Source organism: Bactrocera tryoni, chromosome 5, assembly GCF_016617805.1.
Source record: "Bactrocera tryoni isolate S06 chromosome 5, CSIRO_BtryS06_freeze2, whole genome shotgun sequence".
In the NCBI taxonomy this organism is placed as follows: domain Eukaryota; kingdom Metazoa; phylum Arthropoda; class Insecta; order Diptera; family Tephritidae; genus Bactrocera; species Bactrocera tryoni.
The window spans coordinates 29,809,035-29,827,751 of record NC_052503.1 but is presented as its reverse complement, the minus strand read 5'-3'; the positions used below and the strand labels follow the sequence as shown (position 1 = coordinate 29,827,751).

The following is an 18,717-nucleotide window of genomic DNA, read 5'->3' as shown; positions in this document are numbered from 1 at the left end:
TTCTGCTATCTCAGTGGGTTCACCATGTGCAGGCCACTCGGATGACTGTCGATTGCACTACGGAGTGAAATTATGGAGCCATGTTTCAATCATTGGCACATATCGACGGAAAAACTTGGCTTTATGCAAACACTGCTCTGAATCATCAACTCGTGGTTGTTTTTTGGACAAAAGTGAGCTCGCGCAGCACCACTTTGAACAGAGTTTTCTCATACCCAAATATTCGTGAATGATATGATGTACACGTTCAGTTAATATCTTTGTAGTTCCCGCTATCTCGAACTACTTCACTTTACGGTCATCCAAAAATATTTTGAAGACTTTTTTGATGTTGTCGGTAACAACCTCTTTTGGATTTCCACTGCGCTCACTGCCTTCGATGCTCATTTCACCCACTTGCAGACTTATTGACAGTTGATTTTCTCTGGGCAGTGTGCGGGAATTCTTCAACAAGCCAACTTTTTGCTACAACTGTATTTTTTCCCCTTAAAAAATCAATATTTTTTTAACACGCAAAATTCCTTTCCATCGATTGTTTTCACAATAACAAAAGTTACTTTACTCCAAATTTATACACATGCCTTTTAAAGGTTAGGGATAACTAGAAATGGTATGCATTTATTTCTAGTAGTGCCATATAAGGGTCAGGTTGGGGACTTTTCCATTGATCCGCATAACCAGCTTTTTGACATATTGTCAGTACCTTCAAGGAAATGGCTTTTCATTCACTCGTATACTTTTTTTCCATCGACTTATTAATAAAATATTCTTGAATCTATATTTGGGGCTGAAACTAACTGTAAAATTTCATAAATGGTCAAGTTTGGAGTCCTTAATCGATTTAATTTACTAAAAGTCTAAGGGCAAGCTCATAATGCCTATGAGCTCAATGCAATAATTTCTTAGAAGGAAATTCCTTTGGATTCATCACTAGGCTTACTTTTTATTTGTAATTTAGAACAATTTTTGTACAGTCATACACACTCTATAATTTAAATTAATAATTAAGCGTTCGTTATGTAAAATATATATCGAATGCCGTCATAAAAACTTCCTAGAAAAAAAAATCTTAATGCCTCAGCACTAATTTACTCATTTGTAACAAGGAAACACAATTTAATCCTCTTAAGTCTCATCTAAAGTATGGCATTGTAAGATTGAAGCTTTTTTGCAAATTTAGCTTACAACCGCAACCGCAGGCTTAAAATGCACCTCAATCTATTCACACTTCACTTTAATGCCAATCTCAGTTTCCCACATTCATTCTCGATTCCTTTCGAGTCATTTTTCGCAGCCTACATAGATTAGTGAGTAATCGCGGAGCCATGCATAGTTCCAGGCAAGTATTTCTTTGCTTTAGATATTGAGTCGAAATCGAAAGTAGCCGAAGGGCAGGTAATAAAAAATTAAAAAAGAGGAGCAAAGCACCGAACGTGGTGACAGAGCCGAGATTGAAATGAATTTATTGTTGGCACAAAGAAACATCAAAACGTTGATTTGAAATTAAAAAGCAGCCACATCGTTAAGATAAAGCTATAATTTATAATATGAAACCTTTTTAACACGTTACTGTTGTTCAGTTGTTATTGCTGAGGCACTAAACTGCTTTGCACAGAAAGAAGCATTAAAGAAGAAAAGATACAGATTCCTAAATCAAATTTTAGGCTTTACCAGGCCTTTTTGATGCGACAGTTAAGTTTAACAAAAAAACAAAAAAAGTTGTTGTGGGTTTTGATCATATGGTACATATACATTAATAATTAAGTGACAAACGAAAAAAATTTTTTCAGAAAGTTCGAGGCCCAAGAAAAGAAGCAAGTTTCGAACAATTTATTAGAAAAGATTTACACCAACTAAGTATGTTACTTATAATGTAAGCAAATTTGTCCGGAAGAGAAAAACGATTGGCTTCATCATTGATTAAATGAGGTTTTCGTTCGTTCTCTAAAAAGTTTAAATGGAAAAGGTTTCACTAGATGTAGTATTTTGTAGATTTTTCAAATGTTTTCTTGAACTATTTTTTCAGGTTTCCAAATGGTTTTATTGCTTCTTCTATGTAATAGTATATAGTTTCTAAAATAATATAAGAATTTGCGATTTATTTCTCTAAATAATCCGTACTAACTGGTTTTACTTCACCCAGTGCTTTTCCAACTTCTAAATCAATCTACGTTTTTAATCTGCAAGTTCACATCGAGTCCGTCCAAATTTTTGACCTAGCAGAGTTCTCTGACCATTCTGCCTTTCTCTAGGTAGTCGATGTAGCTGAAACCTTGTGAATCACAAAATCGACTATCACTTTTCCAAACGATGATGATTCCCTTCTTTGAAGCAAATCTGCCGAATGTAATTTATTTTTTCGAATTCGGATTCTTGGCTGAGGACAAAAATGTTCAAACTTCAATAACGATTTGTTCTGACAAATTTAATCCAAAAATGTCGTGATTGGTCTAACCCAAAACACTTTTGAAGAATGAAATTTTTACTTGCTGAATGAAGGATCTTATCTCATTCGGCCATATAGAGCTTGTAGAAAAGATTAAGAATCAGGTACAGAGTACACTCAATTTTTCAGTATTTTTTGGGATTACAGTGGATACCATATCTTGCAGGCGAAGTGATTATTTTATTTTTACTAGAACCAAGGGACGAGTGGTTTCGACTTGGTTGAAGGTAAGTAAGAGAAGTGTTAGAAGTATTGGATCGTGTACTAATAAGCAAAGGCTCATCCAACCGCAGCTTTCGGATCATAGGTGTGTAGGTAAAACTTAGCTCACGATACCACATCGGGGAATGAGAGTCGGTATAATGATTTCCCAATCTCTGGTTTGAATTATTTGAAGTGCATATTTAAGACTTTAAGCTGGAAACCGATTTGAACTTTATATTTCTTCAATCGTTTTCATGACCTAGCGAGATATTTCCTTTAATTGAAATATTTTGTACATTCGCAGATATAATCCTTAATATCATAAAAAAGAGAATGGTTTTTACTTTACTAAGGTCACTAAGGTGCTGAGCTTCTTAAAACCATCTCGGTAGTCTTTCCTTCGCAAACCAGAAACCATAGCCGAAACTGACATTAACCGTCACAACAAAATTGTGGGACGCTCAAAGCGCTTCGTTGATTTGTTATGTTCCAGTATAAAGCAGTTTTTTAGGTACCACAACAGATCAGCGATCTTAGTTGCCCAAGATCGACCTCTTAAGTTAACCTAACCTACAGTGATCATAAGCTAATGACTGCACATATGCATAAGCGGGCTCATAAAATATGATCTATACACATGTAGCTATAAAGCTAATAATTCTCATAAAAATATTTAAATATATTTTCTCAGACCGAAAAAAAGGGAAAAGGGAAAGCCAAAAAAGGTTCAAGTACAACCAAGGAATGCTGAAAAAAGCTGTGAGATTCGTGTTTCATCTTTCCATTGTTCTTGCGTCGCATTCCTTTTTTCCAACTCATTTCGTCGTTTTTTACGCCACGAGCGCGATTCACATTACCAGTATGCGACTCGTTGCCTTGTGCATGGACTCTTACATGAAACCAACAATACTTCGATACAACAAGCATCATGTGTACCGAGATCTGACCCCGGCGTGCTAAGCAGCGCTCCTTCTTTTTACCTGTGAGTAATATCACCAACTCGTGTGTGTGTGCTTCTTGGTTTGTGTTTGCCTTCATGGCTGTGTATATGAGCGCAATGTTTTCTGGTCTAACAGGTTCCAGTTTGGCTGCCACACATTGGGCAGCAGATTCTCAACGCGCAGACATTCCTGACTCAGCTCGGCTGAAGAAGCACAGAGGAACAAGAAGGTGAGGCGAAGGCTGCTGTGGCAGCGGCAGCGGCAAAGGAAGCGTCGCGTTCGCTGCCAGTGTAGTCAGTTTCATTTTATTTGAATTATATTTTTTTACGTGTATGTATGTATATTCTTTCCTTCTTCGCTGCGCTTAAGTTTCTTTCTTTTCGTCTTTATGACTGTTTCGCTTTGCAGTTGACTAACTATTGGCTGCCAGAGTGGCTGCTCACTGTCTTCTTTATTGAAATTGGAGAAGTTCTTGCCAGGTTAGATGTGCGCCGGTTCGTGTGTGAGAGGGGTGGTGGCAGGTGGCGGTAAGGAGGTTTCGCATATTTTTCGCTTGCAATAAACCGTGTTGCACTCATACTGCATGTGCTTGTTGTTGCTAGTTTGGCTTTGTTAGCATTCATTTTGATTTACCTATGTGTGTGTGAATATGCGTATATTTGCTTCTCTGCGTGTGCTTGTGATTAAGCAGCTGGAATGTGTGAATTAACGCTTCATTTGCAAGTTCAACCAAAGCATGCAGCAAATGTGAAATTTAAGCTTCCAGTTAAAAGATAATTTTTTGTGATTTCATCAGGAAATTTCGTATTACATACATACTTATGTACATCAGTGATATGAAGACAAGGCTTAAGCAAGTCAGGGCATTTTTAAATGCAATGGCATTTTTGACAATCATAACTTTTGTAGGTTTCCATTACTTGGAAATCAGAGAAAATATTATCTCAGAGCTTGCCTTGAAATCTATTTAAAGATACGGATGGCAGACTGTGGCATAGAGTCTCCGGAAAATAAAGTCTGATACCTACTTGTTGGAGTCATCAAGACTAGTAGTCACAACGTCCTCTTTGCTGAAATTAGTTAAGAAAAAAAGTATTTGGTTCATTTCGGTCGAACACACAAGCTCTGATTCTACCTGTACAGTTGGCCACTAGCAGTTTTTGCCTCCTCGTCTTTAGTCCAGAGATGCCGCTACTGCTCAGTCACGGCTCTTGGATTAGGCCGACATCGACTGCGTAACTGCCGAGAGAAAGAAAAAAAAAAAACTTCAAGGCCATAGCTGATGGCACCCTTTGCGTTGTTGAGAGAATGACACACTCCTTGTTAAGGAGAATCAGCAGCTGCTGATGTAGTTCATCGGTTTCGAGCTTTACCACTCTCTAGTCACGTGTTGGGAGAGATGGATTACCAAAACCTCTAGTCTAGCCCTCTTCCAGAACTCTTCAGCCTTAGCAATTACTTCCTTATACAGAGACTGTTCGTCGGTACAGCTGAACAACTGCAAATACCGTGGATGCAAAACCACAACCCAGTTCTATTAAGCCAGTCTGTACAGCGAGAGAGGGGAAGATTTCCTCCTCATATGACTTCTGTCGTTCAACCGTAGCTTGGGACTGACTACAAGCTACTGATTCGCTAACTGATTCCTTCTAACTCACTCAAGTTTGCTGACATGCTGTTCAATTCCTAAAAAGTTTGCTTTTCACCAAGCTTATGTTGACTGGCTTACCATCTCTAGTCGGGAGCCGAGTTCTCGGACCAGGCCATTTTTTGTTATATTATACCTAGATTAGCATGCTTAACATTATGTGAGAGACTTGGTATCTTTGTCTTTCCAATTTAGCTCCGTTATTAATGGCTTATTAATTTTCCAACGAATATTTGAAGTATTCATATACCACACATACATATTCACCCATCGCTGTGAAGTCATCATCGAATTGGCCAGAAATCGTCGGCTGACCGCCTATGAAACAGAACAACGCAAGCAAAAACAACAAAAACTTATCTATTCGATTAGCCGACCATGCTATGGTGCATCCATCATCTTGTCCCACTTACCTACACTTCAGCTCCGGTGCAAACGATAACAAAATCAGAAAAATCAGTTACCCCATCAGAGTGTAGCGTAAAATCAACTTATCAATCCCTCCACCCTTCCGTCGAACGGCAGACTGGACACAAGTAAATTAAAAACAATTGCATTTTTGAAATGTGGACTCGCGAACAGATGCCACTTGTGCCTACGCTTGTGTGTGTGAGAGATATAGGAGATTGTGTTTTCAGGCTTGAATCGACATCGATGTCAATACATCAGCAGACTTTGCTTTCATTTACGGGTGCTTGTTGTTTGTACATCTCTGTGCGTACATATGTATCTTTATGGGCCGTTTGATTTTCCATGACCATAATGTGTTGCGTGTTCCTGGCCATGATAGTCGAATGAGTGATTCTCAATGAAATCGATTTCTCTTGTAATTTGTAAGATTTCATAGCTGGAAAGTGTGCCTAAAAAGAATACGTCAAATATTTTAAAACAACGCTGTATGGATTACTGGTGTGGGTGACGAGTTGATTTAACTTTGCTAGTCAATCCGTATACAAGTTGGATAAGATGCCAATATGCCACACGTAGATCAGTTTTGGTTCTTTGCGAGACTAGATGGATTTCAGTTTCTAGGTCCATGATGAGTAGTTATCCTTTATGCTGACTGTGCTTGACACAAGTTTTAACAGACTCTTCGACCTCACTACTACTTCCTCCAGTGTACCATACCGTGGGGACTCAAGATGCATACGGTGTAGTGTTACCAAAGAGGGACCAGTGCACAAGGATGCTCCATTGCTTCACTGGTGTCTTGCTCTCAAATTTCCTGCATTCTCTCGATCTGTTAGCCTCATCTTGCGGGCGTGCGTCGCCACCAGAAAGTGGCTAGTTAGTATGTCAATCTTGTTCCTCCAGTCCCTTCTATAGAGAGCCTATAGGAATTTTGCGTATTTTTTTTGCACCCATTCGTATTTTTTTGCTCGTTCCATCGTGTTTTGATTTTCTTTACCATGTTTCTGTGAAGTAAAGTTGCCTGTTTTTGCCAACACTCTTCACTGATGCCCCGCTTCCCAATACACTTTTGGCGCGTATATGCGATACGAGGTTACTACTTTAATTGCTGATTGGTTGTATACGTAGATGTTGGCTCTGGAATTGCCTGCAAGTGCATCAGAGGCCACCTTCGCGGCTTTCACAATAGCAAAGGCATCAGCTTGAAATATACTGCCGTGGCCCGGCAACTTGAAACGGCTGCCTATGCCTTATTCTGGATCTCATCCAAAAAGACGAAGAAACTTTTTTTATCCAAAATATTTCATATGCTTTCATGAACGACCCTATTTAATCTTAAATACTTAAGTAAGGTGCTTTCCACAGTTCCAAATCAACAAAACGTCTGCTGCGGAAGACCTAAAATAAAGGCTTATTTGTCTAGTCAGTGGTAAACAGACGTTAGGCTGTCTTTCCTACTGTTTTGGGTTCTTATGTATCTAGTGAGGTACATAATATCTTACTTGCTATATACAGCGTTGACCAGAAAGTAATAGGACTGATTTTTTTCAGCCGCGACTGTACTGCGGAGCGTACGCGCACCGCTTTGATTCGGTAGAGGGCATTCCGGAGAATGGCTTCCGTGACGCCTTCAATGCTTGGAAATCGCACTGGCAGCGCTGCATCGACGCAGAAGGAGTATGTATATTTTGAGAGTTTTTAAAGAATTGTAACGATTGGTTCAATAATTTTTTTTTTAAATCGACCCAGTCTAAGTGTCAGAGTGAGTTATATAAGTCCACGTGTAATATATACGGCTTGAGAAAGGACACAATATGTTCAGGCATATACCAATGTGATCAGAGCAATGGTCTCTACGTAATTCTTTATTAAACGCAAATACACTCTTTCATTACGATATTTCAAATATTGGTCTATATCTTCGATATAAGTATATATATAAATTCTTCTTCTTGTTATATTCATCATACGTAAGTTAAAAAATGTGCGTCTGTACATATAGGGCCTAGTTAGTGCCTGAATTGTAATAGCAGGTGTTTTTCTGAATAAAACTAACTCATCCTGGCATGCAAGATCTTTTCTGAGAAAAATTTTAAAGAACTACTCTACCAATTAGTTATTTCAAAGCTTACTATGCGAGCGTTTTGTGTGAAGCCATCAACCGGATGCAGTAATTCACTTAACATTCTAACACAAGCTTAGATTTTCTCATCACATTCATCTAGAATGCCAAAAACAATTTGCATCCACCGCAGCCAGCATTTCCCAGAAATCTCACAGAATCTTGTTGCCACATACCTGGCCACAAAGGTGAAGAAAAAGAACAAAATCGAAAAAACCCCGAAACAAAACCACTGAAGCGCTTCGAGCAATAAATAATCACTTTGGTCGGCTTTCAAATGTAAAACTTATCAGCAAACGAAATGCCAACAAAGGCCAGATTTTTTAAAGGACAAAAAAGTACGACAATGTCCGCAAAAGCCAAGAACAGAGCTGAAAACAAAAACAAAAACAAAAACCAAGTTTAAATGAAAAGTGAAAAAATGAAAAATCTTAAACCCTACATGGCACTGCATTTAGCATTTGCCATAAAAGTACAAGAACAACAACGGCAGAATAGTGACGAACTAAAATTCCACAACTATGTTGCATGGCAACAACTACAATGTGCAGCCCCATGCGAAACCCTTCCTTGCCAACAGCATCCGCAGCCCACCGTGGCGTCAACTTTATGCTTATTGCGCCAGCTCCCATTGTGTTGTGAAATTCAGTGATTGTGTTATTGCTATTTTTATTATATATTACACTCGTATCCTCTTTTGTACGCTGCAGTCATCGGCAATGTCTTTTCGTATGTACAAATAATCGTATTCTTGAAGAAAACTTCAGATGGATTTTGCATTCACAGCCACCGCCCAGGCGAATAAGAGGCCGTATGTGAGATCCATATGGCTAACAATGGATTGGTCGAACAGACGTTCATTATTACATTTATTTTCCATTTCATTAACATTGAACTCGGTTAGAATATCCACCGTCAAAGCAATTGAGATTCTAAAGCCTAATTTTTCTTATAGTCTACGATATTTTGGCTTCATATTAGGCTGACCTAATTACTCTAGTTTCAAAGTGGCTCCAGATAACTCCTTTTTGAAATGTCTCGTGGAAATATGACACCCAGGGTTTTAATTTGCTCACGACAACCTCTTTTATTTATTTTTCTTAGGTGACCCTTACCTTATTATTCAATCATTCCACAAATTTGAATTCTCCGAATATTGAATAAAGATAACAAGAAGCAAATGAAGCTTTTTGATCCTGTAAACTCATAAAGATTTAATTTTTCATCGTTGATTTATATTTCTGTTTCATTTCGGGGTGATGTTCAATTTAAACTTTCGTAATTTGCCTATCCAAACCAATTTTTCGCCAATAAACATTTTTGGGTAGCCGGCTAGAAAGTGATACAAGCAATTCGCCCATAAGTTGTATGCTCCTTATCATTAGGAGTTACGGTTTAGTCCTATTCGATTTGCCAGATTTTGATCATGCTCGAAACGAAATGAAAATTGGTGTTTATAATGGTATAATAAGTGTTTGCACCAATTAATGGGATAACTTAATATTCTGCTATTTTGCAATACTACTATATTCATATGTACGGATATAGGGGCATGTGTACCTTTGCCCACGACCAATGTCCTTCGCCTTCATACCAGCCTCCATCTCTAGATTAATACTAAACTGCGACCCGTAGAAAAATAAGAAATAAATCGATTCATTGATGTACTGATGCAAGAGATAGTGAACAGTAGGACAAATATCTAATCATTGAATTAAAAAGAGGTAAATATGCAATTCAAAATATAAATAAGTTCTGAGCATACTCTGAGCTTCCCAAATGTGAAATCTTGACGTTAGCTTAAAACTTTGTAAGAATAGCATTTTACAAAAATGGATTTCACCATATCTTCGTTACCTGAAATTCGAGCTTCACAAAACTGAGAACAATTTCAAGACTTTAGGATTGGATAGGATGATTATTACTGTAAAAACATTTACCATTAGATTTTTCCAGGTTCTAACAAATAAAATCGGAAAAGTAAAATTCTTTGAATAATTTTATTAGATCATAACTTATACATACATATTCATACCGAATTAGACGTGACGTGATTAATTCTCACACCAAATATTATATACAATCCCAAATCCCAACATCTTGGTTGTTCAAAAAGAAATGACTATTATTGATTGTCAAAATAATGGTTCGGTTCTTCCGATGCATTGAATATTCAGTCGATATGATCGCTCAGTATAGTCGGTAATTCGAACAGCCACTGATTAATTTCGCTCCACCTTTACTATAGTGAATAATGCGCATTCTCAGAGACGCCGTTTTCTACACACTGAAATAGCTATTCCATCTGCGGAAATAGCAATTCCTTCTGTGTTTATTTCTTCTGGACAACCAAATGTACAAGGAAACACCCTCAGACAAAGGTCAGCACTACTATTGAGATCATTGGGGAACTTAAAGTGGTTACATGGTCTTACGGGTTTCAAAAATTCAAAATTGCTTTGATCATTATTGCCTTATTAAATTCTACAACACCTCTAGAATATTTTCAAATTGATCAGAGTAATAGTTTCGGAGATTCAGGCTCGAGAACTTATTCGCTCTAGGCTAGCTAGACTAAGTGCGCCATTTTTAAACACGTTTTTTTCGAAACTGTGATATTGAAGTCGGTTAGCAAGATTTCTCTAGAAATGCTCAATCAAACTTCATGAAATTTTACACAGACCTTTGAGATACAATTCTTAAAGACGTGGACGAAGGAATTTTTTTCGATTACAATTATTTGAAAAAATAAAATGTCGCGAATTTTTCATTGAAATTTTCATTCCTTTGTAAAATTGTCTGCCAAAAATTCGATTTTTAGTTTTTTTCCTTCGTTTATACCTGTGGAAACCCACGTAACCCTTTAAGGAAGATTTTAAAATTAACACGAATTCTAGGATGAAAAACTTTGAGAGACCTATACAAAGATTAACTTGGCGTATAAGCTTTCTTAAGGGATCAGTGGGGTAATCTGGCCTGTTTTTTTGACATTTTTTTTCATAGAAATTTTTATTCTACAATAGCGTGCCACAGTGCAATTTTATTTTTAGCATTTGCAAAAATCTAACTGAGACTAGCCACCTTGAACCGCGGAGCGCAGCACGTTTCGTCAAAGGATCATTTTAGACAGACAACAATCGACAAGCAGACTAGCACCCAACATAACTGGAATATGTGCACATCGCAACGCTCATTGCCACAAAGTTGCCGACCAGCCTATGACAATTATACATACATATGTGCTGCTGCATGCATGTATGTGTGTGTGAGTCCGTTTATTTTGTTTGAGCGCAGTGAATGCGTTCTTGCCCTTATCATTTTCAAGATCTCACCTGAGCAATGCTTTGCATTCGTTGCGACCTGTTTGATGCCACCACATCCAGCAGAGATCAGATACATCGATGCAAGGAATTCGCAATGCAATGCAAAATACGTTGAAAGCGAATGAAATGGAACTGCTTTGATCACAGACCAATGGACGACAATGGACAACGGTCGGGATATATGTATGTATAGGCAAAAAGTAACAACAATAGCAACAAGTGCGGAAAGGAAACGTTGCAATTGTAGCAATGAAGCGTTGGATAAGCGAATAACGATGTGCGCTTGTATATTTGTATGGGTGTATGTATGTAATGGCGGCGCAATGAATGGACGGACAGTCGAATAGGCTGTAGATGCCGTTTGTGGAGGCCTACGAGTCAAAAATAAAACAGAGAACACTTTAATGTATGAATATATTGATTTGCTGTTGTTGTTGTTTACTTCATTCCTGTTGTTTTCCTTTTTGAGGATATTTCTGATCTTATTGTTGTTGTTGGTTTTTGTAGATTGATGTTTTTGTTCTTGTTTTTGTAGTAGTTATGTTTGCTCCATTTCATGTTGTTGTTGTTGAAGCATGCGGGCCGAAAATCACAACTAAATCATGCACCTCATTGCAAAACCAGTCATGATTGCTTTCTTTCTCCTTTTTGATTGGCAATGTACCTAAACACATACATGCACACTCTCCCTCATCCATAAGTATTCCTGTAGATATATACCCATAACCACATGCTTTGCGGCACATGCACTCGTCACATGTGATCGTACAAGAATTTGCAATTTATTCTTATTGAAGTCACAAAGTTGCATTTGCACTCGAGCAGGCAAATTCATCATCAAAGGAATAGCCAACTTATCCTCAACTGCCGCAGCTCGAAACCCCATTTTATTTCTCTGTATTTTCGTTGCGCCATCATATGTAGATGCCTCCTTCTCTTCTGTTGCAGCAGTACTGCATTGTAGGGAGTCATTCTTTTGCTTCTTCCTCTTCATCAACTTCTTCTTGAGCGATGCATTGCAAATATGTAGGTATGTGGGTTCAAAAGGTGCGTGCCGCATGTGGCGCAACTCTTGTTTTTGTTACGCTTCTCTTATTTGGCATTAGCGGCAGGAGCACATAGCACTTCTCAGTTTGAAGGCTTTTTGCTTTTACCAACTCCTAAGTCCTGGTTTGGGTGAAGAAGCAATGATGAGTCATAGAGTTCTATCAGCTCTTTCGCAACATGTAATGCTTTGAGTTCAACTGGAAGTACCTGCTTCCAACGGAAATCTCGAAATAAGGCTGATACTAACAGAATTCAGTAATATTGCATAAAATTTGAATTTCTGAGGATTTGCATTTTTTACAATATAGTATTTTATTCATATTTTGAATCCTTGCATTTTTATTGAATTAAAATTTTTTGTTTTCTTTTTTAAGGATAGTACACTTTGAAGGAAAGATAGGAGGCTTCACCCTGACCATCTTCATTACTTAAGAAGTCCAATACTTGGTTTATTTATTTAGTTCTTGTGAATTATGATGAATCCGATTCATCGAGAACAACAAAAGATCATCAAAAATTACAGCAAATTTCATTTTTTGTCCAAACATGTTAATAAAATTCAATGTATTTACTTAAGAATGTACCTGAGAGCAGTCAGCCTCATTCAATACTTATACTTTCTACACTTTCTTGATTTCTTCATAAATCTGCACTAAAATTCATCAGATTAGATATTTCAAGTATTAAAGAAAAACTCAATTCTCAATTGCATTTAAATATTTCAATTTTGGCTTAGTGCGCTAATGTTGGTTGTCTTCGAGCTCCTCGAGCGATTCTGATTGATTGTCGTAAAACTTTGATTCAACCTACCGCAAGATAATAATCTAGAGTCGGAACGATCTACTTTTGGGGATGCAATTGAATTTGCAAAACCACAGGAGGTTTTCACTCATCCCAATGTCGACAGCTTTTTTGTTGAGGAAACCATTAAGCCAGAAATGAATCTCATCCGTGAAGAGAGTTATTTACGCGAAGACATCCTACAATAGCAATCAAAGAATTGGAGTGAAGAGTGACATGAGAAAATGGCAAACTTCACTAAACACACTGACAAATTTTGGCAGAAATCCGTACACAAACATGGCAGCCACGATCAGTCCAAATCACGTCATCCCTGTTGCTAGACGCTATATTTATGTCTATAATACTTTATGTATATAAAACTAGTAGAACCAGTTTTTTTGTTGGTGGTTATCTTTACTATTTTCGACTTGTATAATAAACTCAAAAGAGGTGTGTGTATATTGTAAAATAAGTATATGGAATATTTATAAAGCTGATTGGGTAATGGCACACAGGAAAGGTTTTCCGAATAGTTTTTGAAGAGAACCGTCATATTATTATATGTTATATGCAAAAATTAATACCAAAGAGATTCCAAGGAGATCAAATATGAGGAGGTATTAGACAGTACGAGATAAGGATCGATTATCGGACATTAAAACGGAAACGGCATTGCTATAAGCTTAGTAGTTAGTTTTCAAAAGTAACATATTTATTCTCCTGACTATGTCAAAAATGTACATGTATTTCGATCAATGATTAGATTCAAAACTTACCTTCTGCAACATTCTATATGTTTCTATTTGCATTAGTCAAATTAATACTTATTTTTTGTTGCTACACAGTATTGATTCTCTATAACGGCGTTTTTCGAATTAAGGGCAAAACATTACCTAAATTAGTCATTCGCTGACAACTCGCAGTGTCCTTGTTCCAGTTTTGTTACTTATAGTTGCATTTGGCTTCAGAGCATATTTTCGTAGCAATATTTTAATAGATTTGGTTTAATTTTAGCTCATCAGGCTTGTTTTTATCATGGGTTTGATCACAAGCTGATTTTTTGTGCAATAGTAATAACGCCCGCAATCTATTTTAGTTACGCTCGATGGAGAAATTGAAATTAACAGTTTTCAGTTCATTGAAATATTTTTCAGTCCGTTTGATTATTGACTTGAGCACTTGAATCGCATTTTTCACTGTCTTTTTCGCAAACGATATTTGCTATCACCATTTTCCAATTGGACACTTGCTCATTCACTTTCGATATGTAACCACTTTGTCCTCAGTAACCTCTACTCCGTTTGTTTCCCAAACTGTCAACAAAGAATACTATTTGAGTATTATGCGTCGTTTGTGTGAAGATTTTCGTGCCGCAACCACCGTATTCGACTGCTTTAGTTCCTGGTGTCATATCTAGACCCAAATTTAATTGATATACCTCACTCAGATCATGATGAATGAACAAATATTTGCCTTGTAGGTATATTCCCCAATAAAAAACTATTGTCAATGTAAAACCACTGTGTTGTAAAACCACAACTCTGATTGAGGCAACTAAATAAAATGTATAAATATTTATCTAGTTTTTACACTTTGGGGACTCGGTCAGACTAATCAACTTTCTTTTAATGGCCCGATAAGATAACTCAAAGTGGGAGACAAATGATTTAAATTTGCGACATTACAAACTAAGTTCCAGTTGCATTGCGGTTTACAGCGGTTTTCATTACGGAAGTTTAAAATTTTGGTAAAAATATAAATAATAAATATATCTTAGTCGGGTTCAAAAATATTTGAATATGTTCAAATTAATTTTGGAAAGTGTAAGTTGTCTTCGAGGTCATTTGTCTAGTGCTTGCACTCATATATTCCTTATTTTATTTATTTGAATACAGTGTTTGCTCACCGTTGTCCTCCTCCTTTTTCTGTTTTCCAAATCATCGAATATCGTCTCCGCTGCCTGCAATTCCTGCTCTGTCGGGTCTAATTTAGCCTGCGCATCGCAAACGCAGTTCCAAGTATGCGTCGATGGCTTACCAACAGGAACGCCGTTGAGTTGCCCGAGCGAATACATTTGCTCAACAACTGCTGCAAACATTTGTGTACCGAGTGATAACACGAGTGTAGATGGCGATTGCACTGAATGCTATATTTGTGATGCTTCCCAAACCTTTGCCTGCACTGGTGTTCGCACTTTCGCCCTATGTCTAGGCACCAAAGCCGTTAGTAATATAGGTGGCAACTGTGCGCTCTATCTTGTGTGTAGTATCGACTATCCGCACATATGTGGCGATGAAACCATGGTATGTATGTATATATATATGTATGTATATGTGATGATGATATAATTATTTAACTTGCGATTTATATCCACAGATTCCACCCACGTGTCCTACCACAGTTGACAGTCCTACTACGACGACTACTTCAGGTTCGGTAATTGTGACAAATCCAGTTGCATATTGCCAAACTATACAACAAAATGGTCGTTTTGCAGTTGGAAATGAACTTAAAACAACCTGTCAGCAGTGAGTTGATTTTAAAAATCCAATTTTTGCGCACTTATTGCGTGTTTTTTCTCTTAGATATGTCTACTGCTTCATAAATGGCAACGTTTGGAGTGGCGCGATCTACTACTGTCCAAGTGATACTTATTTTGATACTTCCTCACGGTATTGTTCACCAGTTGTACCGGCCCGTTGCGTTAGCTCAACACAGTTGTTGTATTTGGGGGCTTCCGAACCAAGCTTCGACGATGTCCAGGGAATGGAGTGAGCGATATTTTTACGATTTGGAAAGATTAAAAAGTTAAGTAGTTATAATAAATATTTGATATGTTTTTTGTTGATGGTGGAATCTTTGTAGAATATTTTAGTAGTTAAAGGTTTGTAAAGCACTCGTTATTATGACGAACTGTGGTTACTACCAAATCGATTGCTTCATTTTGCCACAAACTATATAAGATGTTAAATCTCTTAAAATATTGTCAATTTTATAGTTTTTTATGTTTAATTACCAGTATCATGCATTTAAATAAATTATCTAGAGTGAAGTGAGATAGTAGAATTTTCGAAAAAAATTTTGCAGCCATAAGACCGTTCGATAATTGTTACAACAACGAAGTCTGCACCTTCCTTGTTCTTAACTTATGGTTTTTGATTAATGACTTTTCGTTGTACTTTAGGGTGAAATCCTCTCGAATTCAGTCTACTGATTTAAGAGGTGCGCGTCATTCTGAAAACTTAAACTAAAAAAAAACTTTTTCTGCAAAACTTACCAAAGTATCCGATACAAAACATGAATAATATTTTATATATACATTTTTTATTTTATTTTATGTATTTTAACTTTTATTATACGCTTAACTTGATAATTTATAAATGTGTTAAAAATGTATATAAAATGTACATATATATATAAAATATTATCTAACAATTTGTAAACTTATTAACAATTAAATGCTTGCTTTTTCTGCTACTGTTATCTAGTTAAGCCAGAAAAACAAACAGCAGCATTTAGCATGGCTTAATCTATTTCCACAACTCACAACAACTTGGATAGCAGTTCATTCAGAGAACGTTTAATATAAAGAAGGTTCATGGTGTGCCGTTTGTCAAAATATTAGTACACTTTTCGCAGGACTAATTGTTACGATGAGCGTATTTCACTGCAGTTTAACATCAGCAGACTCGAAATTAACATAAATGAGCATTCTCAATGTGAACTGATAGGCATAATGCTAATTAAAATGTTAAGAAATGTACGCTAACAGATTCGTTTATTTACAATACGCAAAGGAATCTACATATAATTTATAGATATTCTGTTCATAGTAAAAACTAAAAAAAGCAGAAAAATTTAAGAAAATTATAACAATCACTGAAATTAAATTAACAAGAGTAATCAAATACCAGGCGTACAACCTCCTTATCGTCATTCATAAGGGAGGTGAACACACACTTGCTCCTTGTACAGGATCAAAATGCAAGGAACTATATCTTCTTAAGGGTAATTGTTAACAAAATCCAGGGTCCAGCTTTAGACGTAATGAAGAGTATAGGTGAGAATAAGTCGTGGGAGCAAATTAAACAATCACTTGTGGAAAAATATGAATATGATCAAAAGCACCACCCACAATAAAACGAATTAAACACTTAAGCCAACAAAACAAAAATAAACGCAAAAATAAAGCGACAAAATCTATACGACCAGAGAAGAAATATGGAAGGGGAACAGACTCAAATGGCAGCAATAAGCCATAGAAGAACACATAAGGCAAGTCTGCCTAGAGTTGCGAAACAAGACGGAAGAAAATAATGGCAGCGGAAATGCCTTATTAAAAACAGTCAACGATCTGCTTCTCTTTACTGGAACCGAAATAATAAACATTACCTCGTTCTTCAGTAATACGGAATATTTAATATCCACAATCTTTAACAGTGAACTCCAAAAATAAAAATAAGGACAATGTTTCATGGAACTACACAAGGGGAGGCATAGGATATAATAAACATACCTCAATCAGACAACTGGCAGCTCTTCAAGGAAATACTGAAGGTGTGGATCTGCACCAGCTCTACAAAAGGATCGGTAACCTTAGGAAAAAATGGACACGAGTTCCAATATTTAAAATTTTTCAAAACACAATATGACATGAACGTAACATTATACAACACTGGATTTTAGTGTTCATAGTTGTCAATCCTGAGAGTTTGTCAAATGCAACTTAAACCACAAATTTTTTAAGCAAGTATACGTATGCAGGGCACTGCCATGCCAAAATTTTATAAAAACAGGCAATTACCATTCGCACAAATTTCAAAATTCCGTGGGGAAGCAGATAGGCTTATTATTACCGGAATTTGGAAACCAGTTAAATTCAGTAACTGGGCGTCACCAATTGTCTTAGCACCAAAACCAGATGGGTCGATTAGAATATGCCGTGATTTTAAAATAGTAATTAATTCACAATTAGATATTGAAAAATGTCCCTTGTCAAGACGAGAGTTATTATTACATACAATTCGATAGATTGGAGTATTTTATGAAATTAGATTTAAAAGATGTTTATTTACAGATGTAGTTGGATAAAGATTCGAAACAAGTAATGGTAGTCAATACACCTTTAGGATTGTTCTAGCTGGTATTGCCAACGCACCCACAATTTTCCAGCGTTATCCTGAACAACACCTCAATGCGCAGACGTGCGTTTGTGGATGACTATTCCAAACAAAATATTTTTGCTATCCCAATTAAGTCAAAAGAAGCAGTTTTCGAAGAATTTGTAAAATTCAATGTAATGGTGAAGAATCAATGCTCGAAATGTAAAAAAATCTTCAGAATGGACAATATGCGTGAATATGTAAATGAAGCATTCGACAAGTATCTTACAAATTACAGTATTATCTATCAGAAGACGACTCGCTACACTCGTGAACAGAATGGCGTAGTATGATGCATGCTACTAGAAGTAAATTTGAAGGAAAAATTCTGGGTCGCAGCTGATGTGACTGCGGCATATCTGCTGAATCGTATACAATGAAAACAATCTGATTCCAAAACAGTTGTGGTCCGGAAAAGGACCAAACTTAAACAACTCAAAGTGTTTGGCTGTAAGGCCATATAGCCAAAGAAAGGCGCAGTAAGTTATAATCGAAATCTCGAGAATCAAAGGCAGAAACCGAAACCGTACGTTTTATTTTAAGACAGTGAAAGTTTGGCAAAGTGGTTAGTGTGCAATCAGCGAAGTGGGTAAGCAATTAACACATGTAATAGAAATATTTTTGTTATTA

The 18,717-nt window shown here is 36.8% G+C and overlaps 1 protein-coding gene across 1 annotated transcript; it reads left to right on the top strand.

Annotated features, from left to right (window-relative positions):
- Nucleotides 1–14,724: 14,724 nt before the first annotated feature.
- Nucleotides 14,725–15,938, top strand: LOC120777096. The gene is made up of 4 exons (XM_040108230.1): nt 14,725–14,748; nt 14,821–15,228; nt 15,302–15,453; nt 15,511–15,938. The coding sequence occupies exons 1-4, from the start codon at nt 14,725–14,727 to the stop codon at nt 15,698–15,700; spliced, it is 774 nt and encodes a 257-aa protein (XP_039964164.1). The 3' UTR covers nt 15,701–15,938.
- The last annotated feature ends 2,779 nt before the right edge of the window (nt 15,939–18,717 follow it).